This window comes from Leptosomus discolor, chromosome 15 (assembly GCF_034619465.1).
Source record: "Leptosomus discolor isolate bLepDis1 chromosome 15, bLepDis1.hap2, whole genome shotgun sequence".
Taxonomy (NCBI): Eukaryota; Metazoa; Chordata; class Aves; order Leptosomiformes; family Leptosomidae; genus Leptosomus; species Leptosomus discolor.
Genome location: NC_141405.1, coordinates 14,515,395 through 14,542,092, shown reverse-complemented (window position 1 = coordinate 14,542,092; position 26,698 = coordinate 14,515,395). Strand labels below are relative to the sequence as shown.

General features: G+C 45.4%; 2 protein-coding genes across 3 annotated transcripts in view; one reads left to right on the top strand and one right to left on the bottom strand.

Annotated features, from left to right (window-relative positions):
- RECQL5 (RecQ like helicase 5) overlaps positions 1-9,770 on the bottom strand; it is a 38,854-nt gene extending 29,084 nt beyond the window's left edge. Inside the window, exons 1-8 of one of the 2 annotated variants that reach the window (XM_086473801.1) lie at positions 9,744-9,770; positions 9,223-9,353; positions 7,861-7,982; positions 5,512-6,030; positions 4,671-4,776; positions 4,119-4,230; positions 1,746-1,908; positions 1,274-1,356 (exon numbers count right to left, since the gene is read on the bottom strand). In XM_086473801.1, coding sequence (XP_086329927.1) covers positions 1,274-1,356; positions 1,746-1,908; positions 4,119-4,230; positions 4,671-4,776; positions 5,512-6,030; positions 7,861-7,982; positions 9,223-9,343 — 1,226 coding nt within the window. In that variant the 5' untranslated portion in view covers positions 9,344-9,353; positions 9,744-9,770. Of the gene's footprint in view, positions 1-1,273; positions 1,357-1,745; positions 1,909-4,118; positions 4,231-4,670; positions 4,777-5,511; positions 6,031-7,860; positions 7,983-9,222; positions 9,359-9,743 lie in introns of those variants that run through there. The other variant, XM_086473802.1, reaches the window with a different exon arrangement.
- Positions 9,771-10,041: 271 nt separating this feature from the next.
- The window catches only part of SAP30BP (SAP30 binding protein), a 30,924-nt gene continuing 14,267 nt past the window's right edge, over positions 10,042-26,698 (top strand). The window contains exons 1-3 of the mRNA XM_086473555.1: positions 10,042-10,156; positions 10,313-10,422; positions 13,420-13,467. Of these exons, the coding sequence (XP_086329681.1) occupies positions 10,042-10,156; positions 10,313-10,422; positions 13,420-13,467 (273 nt within the window). The remainder of the gene's footprint in view (positions 10,157-10,312; positions 10,423-13,419; positions 13,468-26,698) is intronic.

The window sequence follows — 26,698 nt, the reverse complement described above, 5'->3', positions numbered from 1 at the left end:
TTGTGAGTGCTTCTGCCTTTTGCAAGGTTGGTTCAGTGATCCCAGTCCAGTTCTTACGGTACTAGTGTCCATTCCAAGAAGTGACTGTCATGACTAAATCTACTGATAAGCAGCTTAGGAATCAAGGAGAAACAGATATCAAGACAAGGTTTCTTGAGGTTAGCATCTAACCAGACAGATACAGCTGCCTCTCAGATTATCAAAACCCAGACACAAACAGCCATCCTGGCACTCTTGCTGTGAGCTGGTAACACACACCAGAAGGAGCAGAGCTGCTTAGTCAAGTAAGTGGATCAAGCTCTTATAGCAAGAAGCCTCCCAGTAGCTACTTCCCAGAATCACCTTGACTCTGGACAAAGAAGTGCTTCTTCAAGTGCCCCAGGCCTACTCAATGTTGTGCCACACTTCAGTACAAGCAGCTCTCCCAGAGCAACCCCATAAAACCAGGATTTGTTTACCAAACATGACCACAAGGAGAGAATATGCTCACCATGGCATCAGAAAAGAAGCACGTTACATTCACACTGAAAAAGTGGCCCTAGACACGGGTGTAAAAAATGAAACAAAATGCAGACTTGAAAGCAAGACAGATGTTGACTATTTTCAGTTGGTGAACACGTACTGCTCTCTTACTGGCAAAATTATAGCTTTGAGGTCTTATCCAGCATAGAATAGCAATTAGTACAATTACAGCTTACAAGTCATAAACTAAACCTGAACAATGCATGCTGCAGTTGCTAGTCTGTGTTTAGATTGGGCACGTCCATAATTTGAGCCTGTTCCTGAAACATTCTAAGCATCATCTTCCAAGGTCAATGAGAGTCCTGGATACCTGGTACTTTGCAGAGTGGAGCCCCTGATTTAGAGAAACTAATCTAAATGCTCCCATCCCATGCTGATTACCCTGTCTGTTTGTCTCCTTAGAAGAGAGATGATGTAGTGAAGGAGGAAAGAGTCAAAACAAAAGCAAATGTAACTAAGTCAACCCATCAAAGATAGAACATAGTAAAATTCATAGCCAGAGGACATATAGCTTAACATCACCATGTCACTTGGTCAGGCTGCAAGACCAACATCTCAGTTAACTCAGAGGTAGGAGTGAGTGAGAGATGTTTCAGGGACACCTTCCTCAGTCCAGACAGCAAAATATCAGGTGATTCATTCAGTGTTTTCTTTTTCCTGATCATGCAAGATTTCAGCTATAACAGCACCTCAGAAGGGACAGGCCATCGTTTCCCCAACGTTAAACAGTGTCTGAAAGAAGCGCACTCACCCCAGCTCCTCGCAGAAGTTCACAATGGCATCAAAAGCTGTCATCACAGCTTTGTCAGATTCTTTCAAGGTGCCTTTTTTTTCCTGAAAGTAGATGGGGACAATAGTCTTCAATTTAAACACAAACAGATACAGAAACTTTAGCAATGCCCAAATCCAACCCTTCTGATCAACATGGCAAACAGGTTTTGAGGCAGACTGGTATTTAAAACATTAGCAGACACCAGCCTGTCTCTGCTCCACACTTCTGCACACCCATGCCTCTCTAATAGAGCTGGAGCTGGGTCTGGAGGCCTTTCCTTTCCTGCTTCACTCCCTTCTGCTATCCCTTGGAACAGGGCTACAGACAGCTCTAGACCCAGAAAAATTCATTTCATCTTTGAATATTCAGGGGTCACCACAGGCAAGAGGAAAACCAGATCAGAGCAAAGGCAGCATATCTAGGCAGGTGGATACTATTCTGCAGCTCTTACTTGGATGTTAGAGAGTTCCTTCTTAATCAGGAAGCTGACTTGATCCCGATCATTCCTCGAGTAATAGAGGCGGCAGCAGGATGGCTTCCCATCTCTCCCAGCTCTGCCAGACTCTTGGTAATATCCAGCCATTGACTTCGCAATATTCCAATGGGCAACAAATCTGCACGTGATAAGACAACAGGAAACATAAGGCTGCAGGTTTCTCAGATCACTGCATACATGACTGTGTTGTTTGTGAACATCAACAACAGTAAAAAATAGGGCAGCAAAGGCATGAAAGAGAAGATTTAGCAGAGCAAGAGATTTTGCACGCAGAAATTTAAGTCTTCTTAACACAAGAGACACAAGGAAGGCAGCAGAGCTATAAGAAAACAAATGCACCTGAACAACACGTGAGCAGATCTCGCTCCAAATGGATGGAAAAGAATGAGCACATGAATATTCCAAACGTGCATACAATTGTACAGCTATGAAGAGTGAATAAGGACATTGATTTAAGGACTTTGGGATATTTTACCATAAATACAGCATCAGCAAAAGTCCTATTTATTTTGTGGAACACAATTTGAACATTACAGAACACAATTTGAAATATTCAATTTAAAAAGACACTTCTTTGCCAACAAAGTCTGCATGGGACATTCTGTCTCACCAAGTTCACCTGTAGATGAGGGTACCCTTCCCAGCCGGCAAATACGACTATGAATCATTACTAAACTTTATGTAATCTCTGAAGGAAGGTTTTCAAGACACCACTGCAAGACTGCTTTAAACCTGCTTGTACCTGAATATTCAGCAATTCATCTTATGCCTGTGTTGAGAAGATTTTACAATACACTAACACTGCCAATGTTTTAAATACGAGTCTGCCTCAAAACCAGCACATCCCAGAGGCAGGTATGATGCATATGGGTGTGCAAGAGTAAATAACAAAAGCAAGCAAACGTGTTTCTCCAAACACAAATGCTCCAGGAACAGGCCAGGCAGGAAGCATCAGAGCCCTACAGATTTAATCCCCATCAGGAAGTTTACTGAAGGAATTGGTTAATAATCTCAAACAAAACTGAATTGGCACTGAAGAGAGAGGAGCAGTTTCCATCAGAAAAAGAGACACTTGTTTTCCCTTTTGTCCAGAAGAGTCACCTCCAGAACTTGTCAGACCTGATTTTACTTGATAACATACGGATGGATACTCAGAACTTTGCCAACAGAGAGTGAAGGCTAAGCAGCAGTGCCTGGTTACCTGGGCTCGAGTATAATGCCCTTTAAACTATTAAAAAACATCCTGTAAAGAGCCATTTTTAACTTCATTCCTTGGAAACTAACCATATTACAAGCATATTTCAGCTATATTTCACTCTTAATCAGCCCTATGGATTTCAGTTACTCCTTGCCTTTTTTAATGACCACTGTACTGAACAGGGCAGAGTGGTTTCAGCAGGTCGGTAATTCATGCTGCTACTCTAGGAGACTTTTCATTTCTGTTGGGTAACAAGCATCAAACAGTAAAACAGTTGTCATGAAATCCTGTTATCTGGCAGCACAGTGACACAGACAGAAGGCAGGCACAGTTGTGAACTGATGTGGTTGTCTCCGTGATGTCCTGCCCCTCTCCCACAGCGTTCTGAGCGATTGCTTTATGTGGATTTTAGAGTAAAGATCAGGTCTGTGTGGGTGTTGTGTGAGCTGCACCCGAGTTACCCCTCTACCAAGTGACCACAGCTCACGATACTACCGCAGCACAGCTATATTGCAGTGCAGGAATTGTAACAACACAGAGCAACCACGGTGGCAGTCAGAAGTCCCAGAGGAACAGCAATTGAAAACATATGCAAGGTTTCTGTCCTTGGACTACAGCTGTTATTTTTTATATGATTATTGACATTTGTGAACTGCTATTTTTTTCCCCGTTGCGTTGCAAAAGGAGAATGCTAAAAAAAGCTGGCTCTGACTATTTTAGTAAAGGGTGTATGAATTATTTTAGGTGCAGATTTTCTTCCCACTGCTTTTTAACAGCAACTCCTGCACCAAGAGTAGTGAAAGGGACAGCTGTGATTGCATTGAGATGGCTCTTTTTGAAACCCTGGAGGGTGTGGTAAAAAACAAGCGTTCTGCCAATTTTCTTGGTTTTGAAGAGACTAGCAAAGAGGAGCTCTGGTGCCTTGGTTTTAATTCCTTTACAAAACCCTTCCGGGTTTGCTTTGCTGCTTCTAAGATAAAAAAAAAAAACCTCCAGTTCTGTTTTTATGGGTTTCAGCAAGAATTCATCTGGCATTTCAGTCAGATTTATCAGGTAACGGAGAGACTGAGGCTTTCCTTCCCACTGCCCAGGTTTCAGGCTCTAGTGGTGAACAACACAGCCTCACACACCTGACGTTTGCTTTGTCTACTCCCATTCCAAAACTGATGGTTGCAACAATAACTGGGATCTTCTCCTCCATCCATTCGTTCTGGACTGAAGTCCTGTCAGCCGCCTTGAGTCCTGGGAATGGAAAGAGAGCCGAGGAGACAACAAAACAAAACAAAAGCAACAAGAGGATTTTCTTCCTCCTCCATTCCCCCATTGTGAAGCCAACCCCCTCGCTAGAACGGACTGATGCACACACTCCTCTCTGCCCGTGTTTAAACTGGCCTGCGATCAAGCAGAAGTCAGCAACAGCTGCTTCTATTCCAAAGAGAAAAATTCAGATCTCTCCATGGGATAAAAGCAGTTGCTATATTTAGGTCATGCAAGACCCAACAAAACCAACAGCTCTGGAGCAAAGGGAATGCCATCCTGTGAAGGCCCCGCACTTACCTCACAGAGCTGACAGGGAGCATCAGACACATTGCAGACCATGCCTAGAAAGCCCAACCCAGGCCTTAAAAGTGGTAGAGTTCAGCTCTACCAGCTACTGAGAGATGAGATGCAGCTTCCAATACCTGCGTGGTAGGCCTTGGCTTTCACTCCTCGGTAGCTCAACTCGATAGCCAGCTGGTCACACACATCCCTCATCCTGCAGTACACAATGCCACAACCAGAGTACACCTGGGCAGACAGGAGAGAAAGTCCGTGACACGGATCAGCAACGCTGCAGTCATTAGTACGGTGGAGACAGGAGGGATGCCTAAAGCTCATCTCTTCTCCAAGCTGATTCCCCAGCAACTGAAAGATACTGTTGCAGTAAGTCAGACATAAAGAGTTTCCTTACAAGGCCTACAAGGCCTAACATGGACCAAATATGGTCCCCCAAATCCTCTCCCAGCGGGCACAAGGCAAGAAGCAGTCTCCCTCCACCTTACAGATAAATTCAGGTGCAGAGGCTGTAACTGAGTTGCTAAGAGTTATTTTGGGCATTAGTGTTAGAGCAGGAAATTCAATACAACCCCACTCCAAATGCTGTTCACCCTCACCAGACGAGAAGAGGAGAACACAAACACACAATGATTGCCTGGGACACAACAAACCAAGACAGAAATGCTAGTCGCATATTCCTAATCCATTTTCTTTTAGACCAAGCCCTTTCTGAGGACACCTCTGAAAGGAACGCAGCCTTCACATTCTACCTGTTTTAGAGGAACCATACGTGGGCCCTTTTATAGGAACTAAAACCCGTATGTGAGCCCTTTTAGAGGAACTAAAAACCATACGTGAGCCCTTTCCTTCCAGGGACCTCCCTCCCTGCCACAGACCCGTCAGGGCCACACCAACCACTGGAAGGTCAGTGACCGTTAAGGTAGATTTTTGTCCAGTTTAGCCATCTTCCCCACGTGTAAAACCTACCCCAGTGGCGTTCTTCACTTCAAGTGCCTTCAGACAGAAATCCTTCAAGTTGGCGTATGGATCAGTTAAGAGCTCTTTGAACTGCACATCGTAGAACAAGTTGGATCTGAAGCAAGGAGTCTTAAATGTGGAAAGCGGCTGCTTTAGCTTAAGCGCTGCCACAATGTCCTCCTGGACCTGCTTGGTGGCAGTGGCAGTCAAGGCAACACATGGTGTCCTGGGTATGCGAGTGCGCAAGGTGCCCAGCCGTAGATAGTCGGGTCGGAAATCGTGTCCCCACTGGGAGACGCAGTGCGCTTCATCAATTATCAGGTAGGACAAGAGGTTTCGGGACACCAGAGAGTTCAGCGTAGGCTGGAAGGAAGAAGCGGCTGCCATCTCTGGGGTGATGTACAGGAGCTTTACTTGGGGCTTCTCACTTGCTAAGTCAGCCAGGATGGTCTTCTTTTCCTGGGCAGAAAGCTTGGAGTTCAGAGAGCAGGCTTTGATCTTCAGAGCCAGCAAGTGATCCACTTGATCCTAGAGTAAAGACAAAATTAAAATGAAAAAAAGCAAATGGGAATAAAATAAGTCATCATCACCAAGAAAGACTACTAAGGAGATCCAGGTGAGGCCCCAGCTTCCACCTCCAGGATCAAGTCTCAGGCCAACATACACCTACAGTCTGGGTATTCAGAACTTCAACTCTAGATGCCTTTATCTCCAACAGTGAGCACATCTGTCCAGCTCTAACATCCAACGGCATTTTTGTGCACCCATTCACTTTAAGAGAGTCTTTCTGCTGCTAGGGCACACCAGCAGGGATCTCTGCAAAATAACTCATCACAGCCACAGTGAGCTGAAACAAGCCAACACGCCTCAGGATTTACACTATGGAGCTGTCACAGATGGAAAATGAACACCACCACCCTACAATAACAGAGTGCATTTCATTCCCAAATAGCTAAAGGATGTTATAAACACAGTGAGGTGGGACAAAAAGTACAAGGATCACACAAATCATAACTGCAACAGAACCAAGTCTGGATGAGAATCATGCCATGAAAACCAAGAAGAAATCATGGCATCACATCCAGATACATCCAGACGAACCCTGGGCATATAAATTCACCTCCCTATCCCTACACTGAGCTGTTCACTTGCATTTGACTAGCAGGTAACATTTCAGAAGACATGAATAGTCCTGAAAAACAGATAACTTATTATTTCACTCAGTAAGTGGTTTCAGTGATTAATTTAATATCCACCGTTTTCTGCTCACAAAGCCAGCTCTCAGCCTTCCCTATAATAAACTGCACACACTGAGCTATTGAAGTTGGGTTGAAATACATCATGATCCTTTCAGGCATAGCCACCCCAACTCAGGCCTTGATGAGAAGACCTCTGAAGGTTGGCTCCAGCTCTGTTCCCAAACACTCGTTGAGCCCATCTCAACCTATTTGTCACTCTGACACATTCTGCTTCACCTGCAAATCTCACAGTGGTAACTTTTTTTAACCTCCATTTCACTGATAAAATATTGTCTGTGCTGGAGCTTAACTAGAAATCCTCTCACTTGGAACAAATTCACTATTTATAAGACCTTTCTGAGATGTATCACCAAGCCTGCTCTTAAATGTATTACATCAAGACTGTAAAGCAGTTATAGAAACCAAATCACCACTAAAACCAAACCAGCAGCCTACACCACCAGCCATCACGCAGTGTTAATCAGGTGCTTTACAGAAGTCTAAGCAATGCTACAGCTACTCTTACAGGGAGGTGTTTCTCCCAACAAGTGATGAAACAATAGAAAAGGCAAAATACAGGGAAAAAAAAGGTCTGAGACAAAAATGCTCAAGGAACAGCTCTGCTAAACCAGCTTCTTCCCATGACAGAAAGACCGACCTAACAAAAAGACATTTCGATGCAGAACAAGTTATGCCTTCAAAAGCAACTTCATCATTCCTGGAGTTATTACTTTATAGGCATAATGGCAATATTCTTCTGGGGAAAGATCTAATTTGGTCCATTTGAGGTACTCTGCTGCTTCTGTATAGCACACTGGAGGTCAAAGACAACTGAAGAAAGTGGAGAAAGGCTCAGTTATAAAAACCACCAGGTTATTATTAAAGAAGAAAAACCTGCTTTTAGAGAACTGCATAGCATCATACCAGAGTTACTCTGGGCTGCAGCTAAGCTGCAGTCTCTTCATCTATCACCAGGGTAAGGAAAACACACTGAGACATGAAGATGAGAATCCAGAGGCAGGCCACCAGCAGAGACAGAAAGACAAGAGGCAGCTGTGCCTCCAGCATCTCACGACCCGCTTCACTGACTGCTTTTCCACAGCTAATGGGAGAGAGTTACCTGAATCAGGGCAATCAGAGGTGAAATGACAATGGTGATGCCCACTGCCAGCACCGCAGGAAGCTGGTAGCACAAGGATTTCCCTGCCCCTGTGGGCATGCATACAAAGACATCCTTCTCGCCTGCAAAGACAACAGAAGAAAGCTCAAAGCTACTGAGCAGTGGTGAGTTCCCAGGGCGCTGTCTGGAGGGGTGGGCACAAGGGCTCGTAATCTGTGAGAAACAGCCTACATGTCCGGGTACCGTGTGGCATACCAACAAAAGAGACTTCATTTTAGGCTCCAAAAGCACAGCAATACTTTGCACGCCTGCAATGGTTTCCTTCAAAGAATCTCTGCTTGCTTTGTAAACATTTAGAAACGGCCTGACAAAAGCACCAGAAGATACACAGAAACCAAGATAAAGAGAAGTTAAACAAGTTATTCATGCTAATTCTCTTCCAGACAACCTGCTTTCACTCATCTTACAGACCTCCCGTTACCAAATTACCAGCCCCGTGACAGATCTTTACCACATCCTCTTAAAGCTTATCCCAGAAAGGTACCTCATAGGAAAGAAGGGTTGGAAATCTCAACCACGCAGACAACGTCATGCAGTTAGTGACAGTCACTGCGCTAAGTGGTACCCGCTCGAGCCAGAGAGATGCCAGTGCACGGCAGCATTAACAGGCAGCGACGCCCTGCGGGCAGAACTCTGCTTTTGGCTGGGCTGCTCTCGGCACAGCTGCTGGCCAGAGATGAAAACCATAACCGTACCCTGCAGGCTGAGCTTGACACCGGTTCGCATCGTGAGATCTGCCAGGGGAGCTGGCGGTTGGCAGCCTGCATGCGGGAGCTGCCCGCCCAAGCATCGGCGGTGCGTTGGGGGGTACGATCGCACCAGCAAAATCACGTTTCTGATAATGGCCACCTGGTTCAGAGAACCGATAAAAACGATGCCAGGGAATCAAGTCTTCTGCTGGTATCATCTCTAACACAAGGACAGGTTTACTCTGAAAACGTACAAAAATTTTGACCTCATCTGACTGTAAACATGCTGGCAGATGCCTCCAGAGGAGATACCAACAATGCTGCACTTTCAACATTTCCCATTTCCTGGTTGATGCGATGGGGGTGTTACAGGACCAACGCAAAGGGGAACAGGCAGGGCAAAGCCGCGCTCGGAGAGCTTGCGTGAGGCACATGCTGCTGCTCCCGGGCCACCGAAATGACCTCGGAGCCAGGGAGGCCCAGGAGGGCCGGGTGGTCCTGCCTAGTCCAGGTGACGCGTCAAAACAGGCACGATACCAACTCCCGCAGCGTCCCCCGCGCAAGAAGATGGAAGCCCAGGCGTGTTTCACACCTTTCCCAGGCGGAGCCTCACCTTTCACCACAGCCATGGTCGCACTTTCCTGCAGGGAAGTCTTGAAGGCCTCAAACCCAAAGACCTTCCGCAGTGTTTGCCGGACCCTGCCTTCCAGGCCCGGGGCAGCCTTGCCGCTCATCGTGGAGAAGCTGCGAACAGTGACAGGAACCGATGCTAAACCCGAACCCCCCCCCCCCCCCCCCCCGGGCCGAGGCCTGTCCCGTCTCGTTGCCACCTCACGACCTCCCCCCTGGCTCGGGCTCCCCCCTTTTTTCCTTAGGGCCCCCCCAAGGATGCTTAGGGATGGTTTATTCTGGGACGGACCCCCGCTGGGGGCTGAGGGGGGGCCATGGGGGGGGGGGGGGGGGGGCTCGCCGCCCCCAAACCCTCCCACAGCCCCACCCGCGGGCGGAGGGGGAGCGCAGCCCGGGGTCGTCCTCTCACACGCGCTCCCTTCCCAGAAGGGATGTGTCCTTCCGCCGCCTCATGCCCAGCCCCCCCCCCCGCAGCCGTACCCCTCCGCGCCCCGACCCTCTCACACTTGGTCAAGGTTCGGCAGGTGCTGTCGCGGCGCCGCGCGATGACGTCAGAAGACGCTCTTAAAGGGCCAGCCCCCCGCTAGAAACAGGCCGCGCGCCTTTTATCCCCCCCTCTCCCTCCGCCATGGAAAACTTGCTCCGCCTCGCTGAAGGGTTTTCTCCTTTCGCCGTGGGCGGACGCTGGGGCTTTCCCGGTTTAACGTGAGCCCGCTGAGGGCGGAAGAAGAAGGGCGGTGTTGCTATGGCGACTGCGCTGGTCGCGTCATCTCGAGGCGCCGGAAGTCCGCTGAGGCGGAAGATGGCGGCGGCGAAACGGAGCGTCTTGTCCTCGTTGGCGGTTTATGCTGAGGATTCGGACCCGGAGTCGGACAGCGAGGCTGGGACGGCGGGAAGCGATGGGGGAGCGGCTACGGGTGAGGGCGGGGAGGGGGCCGGGGGAGGGGGCGGCTCGGCTCGGCCTGGGTCGGCCCGGCCCGGCCCGGCCCGCCGCCTTCCCCCCTGCGTGGGGAGGGCCCCGCTCGTTGCCACCTCCCCTTCCCTCACGGTTTTCCTTTTCCCTTCCTCCTTAGGAGAGAAAGGAGGCCTGGTCTCAGTTGGCTATGGAGATGACGACTTCACCCGCCTGGACGGCGACGAGGACGGGTATGAGGAAGAGGATGATGAGAACAGCAGGCAGTCAGTAAGTACCTCTGCTTGCTCTGACCCCTTCACGTGTTGCAGAGGCTTTTCTCTCCCCAAGGAAAGGCCCTGACTGGCAGTCCAAGCTGCAGCCCGGAATATCTCACTCCTGGTGTAGGTTTCGGCACTCCACAAATACTTGTATCCACTCTGTTTTCCAGTAGAAAGCATTTGTCTTGAAACCCATCACCAGCTTGGCACAGTTCGTGTTGTTTGACTGTATTGATGCTGTTTGACTCTCTTAAGGGAAAAAGGCTGGTGCACGTCAACAGCCATACTAAATTCAAATTATTCTTTAAGCGCAGTTAGCATATGTGAGGGCCTTGTAAAAGGAACACGCTGTTGCATGGTCGGCTGGAGCATTAAAAAGAGTTAAATTCTGTGACGTCTTAAATTATTCTTTTGTGTATAACTAAACCCACTCACTGCATCAGGTTATTTTGATGCAACGCTGTCCTGTCTAGATGTGAGTGACTTTTGTTCGTTGTAGGTGCATGGCGCGTGTGTAACGTCACCTAAATATCGAGGTAATTGGTACATTGTGAGACAGGGCCTGTAGCTGTGAGAGCAGCTGTAACACACAAAAGGATATGTAGTTCTGTCCTGTGTCTGTAAAAGCAAAACAGGTTTTGGGGGACTGGGGAGGGAGGGTCTTGTCTCCTTTCTTTCTCATCAACCTTTTGCTTATCAACATGTTAAGAATATGGTACCTTGTCCCTGTTCTAGTGTTTGGCTATTCAGTGGAGGAAAGAAATAGGACTATGTTACTATCATCTTTCCTCGTGGAAGTCTTCTTTATGTGCATTAGATCAGTCTCTGATGACACACTCGCTGTTTCTGCCATCTGTTTTTCCCAAGTAGCAGACAAGAAATCTGTCCGTCTCTTGCTCTTGCTTTTGGTGTTGTTCTGTTGCTGACTGGAGAAGGTGCCACGCCAGCACTAGCATTCAGGGTCTGCTCCTGGCCTCTGGCTAAGCAAAGTAATGATGTTTCTTTAATGCTTTAGTGATTCTTCTTTTTATATCCACAATTTCTAGACCTTCCTTCAATGAGATCTCTTTACTTTGAAGAAAGTGGTAGGTGCGATCCAGATACTTGTCAGGATCAGCCGTGCTTAGTTTGCGTTGACAAACGGGCCGGTAAATGGAGCAGCCTTCATTGCACGCACAGTTTTCAGGGCAGGTTGCAGCTGTCCGTCGTCTGGGAGGAACAACTTGCCATCAAGTAAAGGCAGTTGATCGAGGTGCTCTGGTGCCAACCAGTAGGTCTTGCATATATTTGTGGTTAGGGTACAGACACGTGCAGGTTACACAGGGTGCCTTCTCTCTGGTCGAGCTGCCTTTATTTCTTCTGCTAGTAGCGAATGCTGGTGATGAGCTGTATTTAGAAAGCAGCGTGAGCTGGACTCAGGTTGTCCTGGGCTTTTATCTAAACAACTCTGTGCTTGTATTATCTACCTTAACAGTGACTGAAAAGCCTCTGTCTTTTCAAAGGCAGTTCTCAGTAACGCTTCTTTGTTGATGTTGCCTCAGCGATGTCCCCTGGTAGGCTAGGAGGTTTGGGGAGTTTGTTGCAGTTACCTGTCTATAATATGAATGATTCAGCCCATTGTGGCTTTGTTGAAAATTACTTTGTAATAAAGGTGGGACTGTGGAGGGGACAGAAATCTCATTTGTGATAAACACCAAGTTACTTCGTACTATGGTTCTTTTCTAGTTACAAATCTACTGTTATTAAACTTTGATAGTTAAGACTGAATGATTGGCGTACATGTATGTTTCAGAAGGATAAGCTGGGGAGTAGGTGAAGTGAAGGAGTTCAATGTCTCACTTCTGTGAGACATGCATGTTAATTCAGGCAATTAAAACTTACTGACATTATTGTGTGGTCATTCTCTAGCTTGCCTTGCCATAACTTGCTCGTGTGCTAATACTCTGAGGTGGGCACTTCGTTGTAAACTCTTCCTTTCAGTTGCATGTAACCGTCTCAGTACTTTTTGTTTTGTTTTGTTTTTCTTTTTGAAGCTGAAATACCAAGTTCTTGTTTTGGGGCCAAAGTTTGGAGGAAAAAAAGCATTCTGCTGAGTTGTGTGTGCATGAAATACATTTTCTGCTCCTCAAACTTGGTTTGAACCCGGAGTATGTATTCATGCCTAGACACACAGGGAACTCTAGGATCCCCAGTGAAGCAGCTCATAGAGCAGTAGAAGAGCAGGCTTACCTACCAGTTGGGACCAACGCTGAGGCTTCCTTCTCACACAGTGTAGAATTTTACACGAGGCTAAGTTCAGTATTTTAAGCTTTCACGGGGTAGAAATTTACCCAGTTCTTTGCTTTATTTCTGGGTAGAAGTAAAAGCTGAACGGGGTCTGTTAACTAAAACAATGAAGTTTGTCAGTGGTTCCCTTCTGTGCAAGTTCACATCACCTGCAAACGAGGCTACGAGAGCACTGCCCAAATAAGAAGGAGACTGTGTCAGCTGGCATCGCCGGAGCTTTGGGACTTGGTACTAGGCCAGGCCCTCACCGAGCCTGCATGTTTGTTGGGTGGCAGGCCAGCTGTGTGTCCTCTGTGTGTTGCTGATGTACACTTGGGAGTGTAATAGATCTTGGCAAGTGCTGCTTTTTCTGTGAGTACTGCTAAACAGGGACGAATGCAAAAAGCCCCGCTGCCAACTGGAAGAGACAGTTATCAAATGACAAATGCTTTTTTCCCAGTCTGCTCCTTATTGTCTAGTTCTGAGCATTCAGGAGCTGCATGAATTTTGCGGGGGACATCTGCTACTGAGTGGTGCTTCTGCCTGAAAAACACCCAAACAAACACTTCTTTCCCTGACTGTAGGACTTGTTTTCTGGTCATGAGTGGGTGGGGCAAAACTAACTTCCATGGAAAGGGTCTTGGACTACTGCTGGGCTGCTGAATGCAAGCCCTTTGCTGTAAGTGCAGTTACTTGCCAAGCCTGCTCTTTAAGCTTAATCCTGTAAATTCTTGTCTTGTAGGAAGATGACGATTCAGAGACTGAAAAACCTGAGGCTGGTGACCTAAAGGTATTTGGAAGTGTGGTGTGGTGGTTGGGGGGAAGTTCAGTACAAGAGGAATAAGTCTTAACAGCATGGCTTGGTGTTCGTTTGTGATCTTCCGTAGCTAGTTTCATACTTTCCTTTTTGTAGCTGTAATGTGTTTGTTTTACTTTAGTTCTGGCTTCTGCCAAACATAGTGAACCAGTTAGGCAACGAGCTGAGTCATGAAGACCTGCATTCATGAACTTGGTCGTCTTGTGTATTAGATCTCAGGTAGGTTTTCTGACAGCATCTCGCCTATTCTGCAGTAGTCTGGGAGATGTTGTATTTGGTGCAGGATTCTCTTGTGACTAGTATTAGCTGGAATACTGTCTTCATTTAGAACAACTTAATAAAGAAATGATCTTAGGCTTCTAGAGGTCATGACACATGTCAAAATCAAGTCAGTTGTCTCCAGCTCTCTTTCTGTCCTTCTGAATGAAGCTGTTTTGTAAAGGTTGTATTTAAAATTTAAAAAGTTAATTAAGATCTTCAGGTGATAGCTATTATAAATAGTTGAAGTTGTCTTTATCTTGGGATTACATCTTGTTTCTGCTGAACAACAGGTGTTGAACAGCACATAGGAACATACACCAGGTGAAAAGCTGGAAGACAGACAAAAGACTGAATCGATTTGAAACTTTATAGAGAATTGTGCTCAAATTCCTATGCTAGTTCAATGCCCCCCCCCCCCCCCCCAATATAAGCAGTCTTGAGGGATACTGAATGAATGACAATTGCAAGGGCCTTTATTTTATCCAGTAGCTTCCTCAAGGATGCTGACAGTCTCTAAGATCTGCTAAGGCAACCGGAGGGCTCCACTGCAAACTGAAATTCTGTAGGGCATTTGAATTAGCATAGGGCTTTGGTGGGACAAGAGGAAGGCAAACGAGTGTGTTTAGCTATTCTGCTTCAATGAGTTTTATAGCAGCACCTTCTTCCAGTATCCACAATATTTTTATGGGTTTATACTAATACACAGTTGAAAAATCTTGGCAGCTGTACTGCAGCTGAAGTCTCTTGCATCAGGGTGTGAAATATCATTAACGCCTTTGGCATACCGGTAGGAGGCACTTGGAAATGGAATGTATTGTCTCCGTTCCTTGTTGCAAGTAAATTACCTTGGTTTTGGAAGAGAGGAAGAGGTAATCTCCCCCTCTTATCCTTTTTCTACTTCTAAATTTTTGCCATTGTGGCTCACAAGCGTGCTAGCAAGATGTTTCTGTAAAAACTGGATCTGAATGCGTGCTGGGAAAGAAGAGTAGGTGGGTTTTCCTTAAAAGAGAAATCTGATGTACATCACCACAACCTCTGTAGCAGGCCTTGTTCCAGTTGTGTGCATTTCTGTCTCCTCTAAAAGGGCTTTAGTACTTCAGGACGAAGGAGAAAATATCTGGCACAGAGAGAAAGAACAAAATCGGACTATAGTAGCTCTTGGCGGAGTATTGATAGAATACAGAAATCTTACCACGGAGTGGTGTGACTACTGCTTTAATATGTTGCTGATGTTTCATGTTGGCCTGTTTAAAAAGCCTCTTGATTTCAGTGAGTTCTATGTGCTACTGTCCAAGTGCATTTTGCCCTTCTGAAGAGCTGCACGTGCCCACGGAGTAGTGTTTCAGCTTCGGTGGGGAAGCAAGCAACACTGGGTGTACTAAAAGCATTTGGTATCTTGGGTACACTCTGTAGTAGGAACTCTGCAAGAACTGAAAACATAAATTAAAGCTTAAAAAAAAAAGTAAAATGTAATTCCTGCCATCCTAGCATGAAAGGTGAGGATTTGAGAAGATTAGCAGGGAGGCAAATCTGAACTTCAGCAGTTTCAGACTTCTGTGTCATCCTTAATAGATATCTTCATATGTAAGTGAGAAAGGCAATAGCCTTCTCTGAGCTTTTGGGGTTTTTTTTTTTTTTGAATTCTAGCTAAATAGCCAGCTGGCACTTGCGGGAGAGGTAGAAGCACACCTTTGCTACACAGCACACGGCAAGGCAGCCGAGTGCTGAGCTGTGCTGGGGCAGGCGTGTTGCTGTACGGCGGTCTGGGGGGCGCTGCTGGAGCTGCACTAGCCATGCTGTTAAGAAATTCACTCGGGATGGGGGGAGATTGAACAACATTGTAAAAGTAGTTTTACTTGGAGCAGTTGCAAATGTTTCCTATCCCCTTTTTCCACCAAGGGGCAGTGTTCTCCTCATTCTTCCTCATTGCTTTGAGCTTGCAATATCAACTAGTGATTAAGAGCTGTAGTTACTGTAAATCCAAAGTGTGGCAAAAAATGAGGCACTTGATTATAAGTTGCTAACACTTTCAGATAACTTTCTATTTTATTTTGTCCCAGCTGAGTGTTATGTCAGTTGCTCTATCAGTTTCTTTGTAAGACTTCACAGACCTGGAAACGTGTTTAAATAGATATCACGGCCCCTTCATATATGGCTAGGGCTTTTCCAGGGTCTGAATCTGACTGTGTGCAGAAGGTAAATCATTTAAAATGCATGAATGAGATAAACCCGTTGGAATTCATCAGTTAATTACAGTCTTCAAGCCCTGAATATACATTGAGCATTTTTTTCTGGTGTTTTGCCTCTCTGTACCTATGGTGAATGAACTACTTGGATATTATATCTTGAATAATTGACCAGGACACTTAAGCCGGGTTGCATGGAGAAGGAGTTCCCTTGTTGCTGGTTCGTCCTGTGAGTTGCCCTTATTCTGCACTTGGATAGCACCAGATGCAAAACCTCCAAAAGGTTCAGTTGGTGTCAGTTGTGGGTATAGACCAGGGAGACTGAAAGTGGGGAATGGTGTAAAAACTCTCTGGTAGAGTGATGATGAGGAGAGTGGAATTTGGAGCCTGCCCCAATGAGGAGATATTTTTCTACCCCACCTGTGGTGTTCGTATTTAGCTCGGGTTATCTTGATTCCAGGGAGTATCCCCTTGTGGATCTTGATGAAGGTGCATCTGTCTGTCTGTACAGCCCTTGTTCCTCACTAGAGCTGAAGTCAGTATAAAGGGCTAGATGGGACTGCAGCTTTCCTGGTTTTTTTTTCTGCTGAGTAGCAAGTCACAATAAGCTTTTCAGGTTCAAACACTGGGATGTCAAAACGCTGTTTGCCGTCTGCCCTCAGAGAGATAGGTGGAGAATTTTCTGTACACCTGTTTGGGGAAGAGAGTGTGCCAAGAATAGAAGAATATTTAAGCTTCATCAGTCATCTGAAAGCATTCTTCCAGAGCAGACTTCTGTTACTGACCGCCTGTGAACCAGTTCTGACCACTGTGTGCTTGCAGCAAAAAGCAGAATCCTCCTCTAAGTAGCGAGGTCAGATACAATGCATCCTGTAACTGCATTTTGAAGTGCTTCAGGCACTCGTGGAAAACTGGAGATTCAAATCAAGGTAAAACTATTCCTCTTCCAACTTTCGGTCTGGATGGATGTGCTCAGGCTCTGGAACAGGACACGTTTGTTAGTGACCAAAATCACTTTAAGGGTTCCTGCTTTTAAGTGAGCAGTCACCAACTGTGAACAAGCATCTGTCCTAAAAGCGCTTCAGAAACAAAACCTTCTGCTTAGAAGGGAAAAGAAATGGTCAACGGAAGCTGTTGGCAAAGACGTGGTGTTAAAAAGATGGAATCCCACACCCTGGACGGGTTCTTTGCGTCCTTGTCTCAGGTGATGGAGCCATGGGTACAAAATGAAGGATGTTGTGGGAACGGGTCTGAAATTTGGTGTTCTGCTGGCATTGCTTTGGAATGATGAGGGTTAACGGCCTGTGCAGTGAGTGCAAGTTGCTTGGGCTCTTGCCAGCAGCTGGCTGTGGTTAAGAGCCTTGATGCAGTAACAAGATACAAGCCTCCAGAGCTCACTAAATGGACCAGCCCTGCAGGAAGAAGGAGAAAGAACCTTAAATGAAATACTGACCTTGTGCTCCAAGTCTCACCTGAGGGCTTCTGTACTTCATATTGCAGGGCTGGATGAGTAACATGTTGCACGCGTTGATCAAGGACAGAGCCCAGCCCTGCAGTTTGCCTCACTGGAGTTTTCACAGGGGGAAATCATTAACTCTGGAGCTTTGATTGTGGTATCAGGACTAGCCAGTGCAGGAAAGCTGATAAATATTGCCACTCCCTTGGCAAGTGAATGCCTAACACATGGTAAAAATTTTTCAAAGCAGGTGGCTACTCTGGTGTTTTCCTTTTCTGCTTTTGCTTGAAGGGTCCCCTCTGCATCCTTGTGGCATTGTGTGGAGAGGCAGCCAAACTGGGAGCTAGCAAAAGGGTGTCCGATTTTCAGAGGAATACCGTGTTTCTAAGCATGTCTGAGTACGACCTCTTGATAATCATCAGCATTTTATTCTGTTTAGCTTTTATTGATCCAGCATACCTGTAAAGTAATTTAACTGTGTTATGATGTGTAGGTGTGTACTAATACTTAGATAGAGGCTTTTGATTGCAATGTTTTTTTTGTCTTGCACACCCAGTAACCTGTTTGTTTAAATACCAAAATTATCTTGATTTAAAGTAGAAGCGGCAAGTGCTAAGGACCAATAAATGGGGCTGTGTGCAGTAATGTAATCCCTGTAATTAACTCTTATTTTGATAAAGCGTATTAATTTCTCAGAAGTCAGGATACATTCATCAAGCTAGATTCTCAAAAGGTGCCTGAACCTACTCCGTAACTTTCACCTCGAGTATAACTGTTTTGCTCTGAAGAAAAGGAGAAAGTGTGTTTGGGAAGAATTGTATCACTAAAGCACTGCTCTTCTGTTCAGGTGTTCCACGGCAAGCTGGGTAAAAGGAGGTGGCATTAGTAAGCTTTAGCAAATAGTTTGCATTTTTTACTTTGACAGTGGCAAATTGTGAAGGTTGCCTAGGAAATACCAGCCCTTGATGCTTTCAGTTGTTGAGAGGTAGTGTTAAAAATTCTACTTGGAATATGTTAAAGGTCATATAACGGAAGGACATGTGTTAAAACTGCCATTCCACCCAAAACCAGTGCACCCTGCAATGGCTGAAGTGGCTCTGTATTAGTTGTCTTGTGGTGGCTGGATCTGGTAGGATATAACTGGTTTGTAAGTGTGTTCTAGAAGGGCACTCCCCATGTCTAACCAGAAACAAACAAACAAAATTCATTATATTCCTTTTTTCTTGCACACACACCCACCCACCCCCACCCCCCTTTAGGTTTTTTGAGGCTCTCTGGGTTAGTATTGGCCTCTGATGGGCAGAACTGGCAAAAGAGCAGCTGTATTTTAAAAATGGCCTCGTGTTATGCATGGCTGTGCTGTGTACCTCTTCGAAAACATTTTCAGAGCGTGAACTGTGCAGTCTCCAGGGCTAGCGTTAAGGTTAGATCCAGTGGCTTGTTTCCCACTCAGTCCTGCCTGTGAGCACAGCCTGAAGGTGCTGGTGATAAGCACTGCAGTCTTGGATTCATCTTTTTTGGTATTCTAGCTTCCTTTTAATATAATTGTGTAAAATGCTGTCTGTGCTTCCACCTCTACCTGTTTTTCCCTCGTTTTAGGTTTGGCGGGCTCTTTTCCAGCACTCTGTCGAGGGAACCAGCGTTTGGCAGTTCAGCAGTCAGCACTACGTGCAGAGAGCCTTTAGGGGGAGCAGAGTTAGCCCAGCTTCTAGTGGTGTCCCCTGTTACAGTGAGTGCTCAGACATGAACATCAGCTGATACCTGGTTCCCATTTTTTAACTAGGTGGTTGACCTTAGTTATTGCCAGAGAATGTCAGCAGTGGTTAAGCAGTTTTGCATGCAGGAAACAAAATAGTGTTCAGCATCTTTGGTTATTTGCCCCTTGCCCCACATACTTCTGTGTCTCCAGCTCTGTCTGCCGGAGAGAGAGAGAGAGATCACAGCATGGTTGGTGTCTGAAGCTGGCTTACCTACTTTAGAGCTGCTGGCTTCAGTCCAGCTCTTGAGCTGTTTGGAAGATGAGACATGTCCACGGACATGCTTGTTCCTTCCTCCCCGGCAGGCATACATGCTGTGGCAGACTCTTCACTCCCTGCAGTACTAAATACCACAGATTATTGACACAGGTGTGGCTTGCCTTTCTCCCAAGGAAGAGACAGGCTTTTTCTGTTTGTCTTTAAACTTGAAGAAAGGTCCTTTCTGGAGCTGCTTCCCCTTGCATATTTCACCTGATAAGGGTCTAAGTTCTTCAAGTCCAGTTCTGTTGTTACGATTATTTCTGTCTGCTGTACTGAAATAGGCTGTTCTGAATTTGCCTGCTGGTGCATGTCAGAGTGAGAGTCTGAACAGGCAGCACAGATGGAGGATTGCCTCAAATACCAACAAATATCTCAAAATAGCTTCCTCCAGCTTCCCCGTTCTGGGTACAGAAGAACCAAAATCTGCAAAAACTCCATGGGATCCATTCATGGAGGAGCGTGTATCCCAGTGAGGATACTTGCTTTTACGCCTTGCCTCTACTGCAGACCACGAAGAAGAAGTTTTAGTACGTGTATTAGGGAAGAAAGCTTGTGCAAGAAGCTAACTTTGTCAGCATTCCTGAGCCTTTCTTTTGCTGCTGTGAGGCTTAAGATTTCTCACAGCCCAGTCTCCCTTCTACTTGATTCTGCACTGCAACAATCTGTTAAAAAAATGAAATCGTCACAGTAGCTTGACTCTTCAAGCCTTGTCATATGGTGCTGATACTTCACCTCTGAATTCCTGTTCCGCTGTAAGAAGAAAAGTGACTTGAAAGCTGAATTTATGGGCTCTGCAGAGCAGGGCCTGTCTCTGCAGACCATGGTGGCTTCAGGTGGAGACTGCTGGGACTGTACCCCTGGCTCCCGTGGGCTGTGCCATCTTCCGTGCAGGCTGTTCTGCGATTTGCACCGCTGCGCCCTGGTTGGTGTCTGTGCTGTGGAGACTCTACTCTGTGGTCTTGTGAAGCACGTGCGCAGGGTGATGGGCAGATGTTGAACTTGGAGGGCCCCTAGCATCAGGGGTGGAGAAGGAGGGAGAGAGGAGGCAGCCAAGGGAAGCAGGTAGCTCTGGGACTGGGGTGCAGTCGTAAGGCAGATGTTACTGTACCTCCACTTGGAAAGTGAAAGTCCTGGCACACAGTTCCTTGGCTGGAAATTACTTCTAACAAGTAATCTTTGTCAAATATTGAGCTAGCATATGTCAGGTGAGTGGAACTGAGTTTCAAAGAAGCTATTTAAAGGCTTTTATGCTATGAATGCTTCCCTTCTAAAGCATTTTCCCACTGAAGTGTTTTGCCATATCTTGGTTTTTCAGTGTTTATTCAATGAAATTGAAATGAATATGAAGGTGGATTTTTAGACTTCATTTAGCTTAAAAAGTAAAAGGCAGTGTCAGCTACACACGTTCTTTGTTTTGATAAGATGATTAAGGAATATCTCAGGAGTTGACTTTTTCCTGACTTGTTCTTCCTTCCATTTTTGTCTGACAATAGTATCTCAAAATAGGTAGGTTTGTGCAGCCTGTACATGAGTGTCATTGAAGGCTGGATGTATCAGGTTTTTTTAAATAGGTGGCTTATTTCTGAGCCAATGTGCTTCTCTTAGTATCTAAATCATGGTCCCTACAGTTTTTTCTTAGTTAAGTTTCTTATCCTGTACTGGGCACTTTGCCTGGAGCTGTGTATCAGAGCTGGCAAACAGGATATGGCTGTAGGAAATGGGCTTGTTTCAAGCTTTCTCTCGGGATTCTCTGCTCTCACAATACAAGAAAAAAGGGGGGAGGAGGAATAAAAGCCCTGTACTTCTGTTCCCTTGCTTTCTCTTCCCCAGATTCTAAATACGCTTGACACGCATTCCGTTTGCTGCCCTCAGCCTGATGGCACACCAACATCAGGCAGATGTGGTGAGCAAGAAATTAAATCGTTCTTGTCATGCCCTTTCAATATAACAGGAGAAGTTTCTGGTGTTCTATTCCCAAAGCACTTCTGATGTTTGTAAAAAAAAAAAAAAAAAAAAAAAAAAAAAGCAAGAACATAATTGCTAGCATAGTCCTTTAAAAAAGGGGAGGGAAAAAAAAAGGGCAGAAAAGAAAAAAGGCACATGATCCAGAGTTCAGAGAGGTCTCTCTTGCTGCCTGCATAGAAACATTTCACCTGCTTGCTCTGGCAAGGCCATCTTCACTATCAGCTTATATAACTCTTCCAGCAATTTACGCTAAATTATAGAGTTTCTTTCCATCATACTTAGGCAGAGGAGGCTGTTGATACATGAAGACCACAGGAGATATTCTGAATTGGGGGGGGGGGGGGGGAAATTACAAAAACTTACTGCTGGCAGTTACTCAGGTGAGAGAAATCCACTGTAACAACTATTGCAGCAGCAGGTCTGCTGGCTACTAGTGGAAGGTCTGCACTGAAAAATTCTTTGCATTAATATGTTCAAACTAATCCCCTAGCATGACAACAGTGTGACTGGTCTATACATTTTGTGGCTGTCAGTTTAAATTGGTGTTGAATTTCTTTATGTGCAAGCAATCAGGTGAAATAGTTAGGGGAGAGAAGAAATTCTGTGATGCAAGAGCATTCTCTCCTAAACAAAAAAAAAAAAAGAGAAAATGTTCTTGAGGGGTACTGTGGAAGCTTCCTAGCTACTTTTTTAATACTAACTGGAAGTCAGTGGAAAAATGGAGCTGTAGGACTAAGCTGGCTGCAAGTCTGGGAACACAACTGAGCAGTGGCAAATCTGGCATCAACTTCTCCGCTTCTTACAATTTGCATCTTATTTAAAGCAATCAGTTTCTTGTTTTGTATCTTTTCTGCATCCCTGCTCAACCGTTTCTTCTTGTAGTTTGAAGTACACCTGCACTAACATATACAGCTGCTTCTACAACAAATTGGTGGTTGAGTTTGTACCTTTTGCCAACAGTTAATACCAACAGTTGTGTTCGATGTGAGCTTTGTACTGGATTTATGGGTCTTGTTTCAGGAAGGATTTAGTGAGCATTGTTGTAAGTCAGTCCATTCTTTCCATTAAATAAAGCTGTTCTGGGCAAGCCTTTCCAAACTTGAATTCATCAGTCTCGGATTCATATTGTTTTTGCTTCCTTCCTTTAATCTCAGTTCCACACTGTGAGGATTGTGTTTGGTTGTTTTTATTTTCCATGGAACCTGAGCACAGACTGGTTTTTATGTAACTGAATGGAAACGCTCAGTGACTGAAAAGATGGTCTATGTTTCACCTCAGCAAGGTGAAATCTTGAGCTGAAATGCAGCCCTTTCGTTGGGTGTACACACCCCCTCCACTCCCCCCTTCAGCTTGCTCTTCTTTAGCTGACTATGATACATGAAAACTGAACCATCAAGCTGGGTTTGTATCAGCCAGGCTCTTTCAGGCAGCGTTGTCTTGCCCAAGGCTTGAAGAAAGCATTTGTCTTGGGGAAGTAGAAAAAAGTGAAAAACCTTTTCCTGAATGCGCAGAGGAATAGTGATAGGGTAACTGTTTTCTGCTGTCGGTGAGCTGATGTGCAGAATTGCTCTCAGAAGTGCAGAAAATGTGACTTTTAGTCATCCAGTTAGGTATTAAAAAAGGGGGTTTATTGTTGTTTGGGTTTTTTTAATACTTTGTCCGTAATAGTTTGCGCTCTTCAGAGGCTGCTCTTTGTTAGCCTCCAGATCAAGGGAAAGGAGTTTGTCTCCTGCTTGTCTTGCTGTCTTTCGGTCCTCTTCCAACTTGGCTCTGAAGCGTCACGGCATCGCTTGACTCCTTTCAGTGGGTCTGTTGGAGCAAGGCCGTCTGGCTTTAGGCCCTTAAACAGTTGATCTTGTGAGATCTAGGCTGCAAAGTAGATAGCAGACAGAAAATCGACTTGCTGAGTGCATCAGAGGAATAGGACCGTACTGCTTGCTTGTTTTTTTTAACTCTAGCCATTCGTAGAGGTCATCATGTAATACTCGATGGGATAAAATGACTAGAGAAGAAGAATTAACGTGGGACGTTGTTTTTTTTTTTTTTCCCCCCCAAGTTTTATATTTCCATGATGGTAGAGGGAATGTTCAGCATAACTACTGTGCCCAGGCTGACTGTGCAAGTAGCAAGAGGCTGGCTGCAAAAGTAAATTCAGAAACGCTCCCCTAGAGGCTTGCAGAGGTCGAGCTTGTGAAAACTGTGCAGTATTGGCAGGTGCCATTAGTAAGTCTTAACTTCATTTGGATCCTGATCACTTTCAAAAAAGTAGAAATGAACCCACTAAACGATGCCTGTAGGTCTGGGATACGTGAAGGCTCGAATAGCTTTCATATATTTACTCTGACAGAGAGATTTGACATAAAATCCCCTCTGCTTGGAACCACTCACCTGCTTAGTTTTATGCTCTTCATGTAAGATACTGATACATAGCAGGCTGGGTATTGAGGATGTGGTAATCTACAAAAAGATTGCCTTTCCCTGAATGGATTCAGGTAACTTCCCTACTTAAAATTCAGTTGCCTTCCAGATTTTCCATTGTTTAAATGCCTTGGAATTCTTCTGGAAATCTCTCATCCGTGTGTAAATACTTTTTTTTTTCCACAAGCAAAAGATAGCAACTGTGCAGAATTTATTGAACCTTGTTTCTCCACTTGGTGATTCACCATTTCATTCAACTTTTTATTAGATTAGATCTGCAGATTTTTTTTTTTTTTAAATGCTATCTTTTCTAATCAGTTCATTGTATTTAACGTGTGTCCCAGGCTTAAATTAGCCTAAGCGAGTATAGGGCAGTTCTTGTTGGGTGATTACTGCACTGAAGGTTTTTAGACTGTCCCTAAGTTCTGGATCATCAGTAGATACTCAGAGGTTTGAACAAGTCCTCTTACATCGGACATCTGCCAAACTGTACACCTTTGGTCAAGCTGTTGATACTTGCCTTGCCATAGCGTTAGACAGTAAACTGAGCAGATACGAACAAGCACTGTAGGAGGAGTTGGTCATCCCTTTGTTTTCTGAAGGCATTTAAGAGGCTTGAAAGTAGTCCGACTTAATGAAAAGCTGTGTTGATGTCTTCAGCTTGTTAATGATGGAGCAGTGGGTGTAGGTAAGCAGTAATTCATCAGTAAGCAAAATTCATATCCTCTGGGCAGCGAGGTGTGGCTGTAATATGTTAGTGAACTTGTTCTCTTTTGCTTGGTGTAGCGCTGGGGTTTCTGGTGCCTCGGCTATGGCCTGAGGATGTGGAGACTGGACTTGCTCGAGCGGCTGTGGTGAAATGGGTGTGGGTGATCAGGCCGGGTAAATACCCAGGGACAGCCTGATCGGACTGGCTTTAGTTAGCCTGTTATAAATGGGGCAGACATGCTGTAGCTCTAGGATTAAAGGATGCAAATTTAAGAACAAACTTACTTCTGGGAAAGCGAATTTATTGATGATTCTGGAGATTCATAAAACATACTATTTAATGCATCAGACATTTTAGAGGTATTTGTCTAATATAAGGTACATAACAGGAGAGGTTTTGTCTATCAGACTATCTCCCGGAATATTAGTTTGTGTTTCCTGCGAATTGTGTGTTTATGCTTGGAGCTGGCTCCAGACAGCTACAGGTGGCTTGAAAATGGGCTTCTGAAAACTTCAGAAATACAGCAGATACCCTTGCAACCCTGTTAATTGGCCAAATAAGAGGGCAGCCTTCCTGAGGGCTTTTAGCACACGTCTAAGGCACCTGAATTTGACTGTGCCACTGGGTTGCTTAAGTGCCTGCTTGGCAATATTGGTCATTTGGGGGATTTGTTTCTCTTGCCTTTGTGTTCTTGGATAGTGAGAGGACAAGTGGGCAGAAGAAGATGGGAGGGATGTTGGAGTAATAAATGCAGTGCTAGGTAAGAGGAAGGATCAAGAGGCACTCAGGGACGTAGCCTGGCTCTTCCTCTTCCCTCTCGGTCCACTTCAAAGAAAACTTTCAAAAGATAAGAGTACAGGATGTAATTCAGTCAAGGTTGGAATAAAACTAGTTTCCTCCTTTCACCTCAACAAACATTTGCTTGTTGTCTCAAACCAAGGTGAGAAATACTTTTAATTACGTATCTAGTTAAGCTCTCCCCCTAAAGGGAATGAAGCAGCCTTCTGACTGCATGTGTTTACTGCCTAATGAGTCATTGTATGCTGCCTGGACATGTGGTTACCTTGTTATTTGTAGCTCTATGAACTTCTCCAGCCCTCGTGCAACGTTTGCACACTAATCTGAATTTGTCCTCCCAACCTGTTAGTTATTGCAGAAGTGCCCCCACTTCTCTGGTGGCAAACTGAGGTTCACTACGTTAACGCCGTGTCTGCGTAGGTCTGCGGAGAGCACAGCCTAGATTCCCTGGATTCCTGTCCCATCCTCTTGCCAAAGAGAACTCCTTCTCTTGGTGTAAGATTTCTGCGTTGCAATGTCATGCTTTTAATTTTTTTCTGCTTGTGCTGTTCTTTCCTAAGACCCCAGGAGAAGAGGTGTTAATGCACTGCACCGAGTGCATTAGGTTAGAGGGGTTGGGGCTGTTACACTGCAGTCCATCTCACAAAGCGGCCTGGGGCCTCGCCAGCTGGCCAGCAAGAGGATGCATGTTCCTTCGTGTACTTTTTTTTTTTCTAAAATAGCTTTAGCCTTGTATTTTTGTGATCCAAGTGTACTTACGGAGAAACAGTGCGTGCTTTTTTTTTTTTTCCTCCTTTCATGAATGGCTATAAAAAGTGCCCTGTAGCAGTTAATGCCACACAAAGAATTTTGTTTTTCTGCTTCCAGAGGGCTTTGCCTTCGCTGGAAATCGGTGGGTTTTCACAGTGAATTTGGCACAGCCTGTTCCCAGATCTGGCTTGGTGACCTTGCCGCTTTCTCCTCACCTTATGCATCTCTCACCTGATTGGAAACGGAGTAAAGGAGGGGATTTAGAGAGCGGTTACTAAGCAGCAAGGAGGCAGCATTATGTCTGTGTCAGGTTGAATGAATAGCTTCAGTGTTTGGAGGCACTGAGGAATTTTGGACGCACAGTCCAGTGAGTCACAAAAGGTCTTTCGGAGGGAGGCAGGGGGGAGAGGGCAACGTTGGGATACAGCTGATAGTGTTTCTGTTTGTGCCGAGCTTGGTATCACTTGTGACTCTCCTGGGGGCTCTCAGAAGCCCCAAAATATTTGAATGTTGGTCTCAGTATGGTGAAAGCGTATTTAAGAGTGTCTTATCCTACGTAACACCTCCTGCTCAGCAGACTCTGATGCAAATACCTGCTGTGCTCCCGCAACTGAAGTGGCCTTAATTTATATAACTAGGGAGG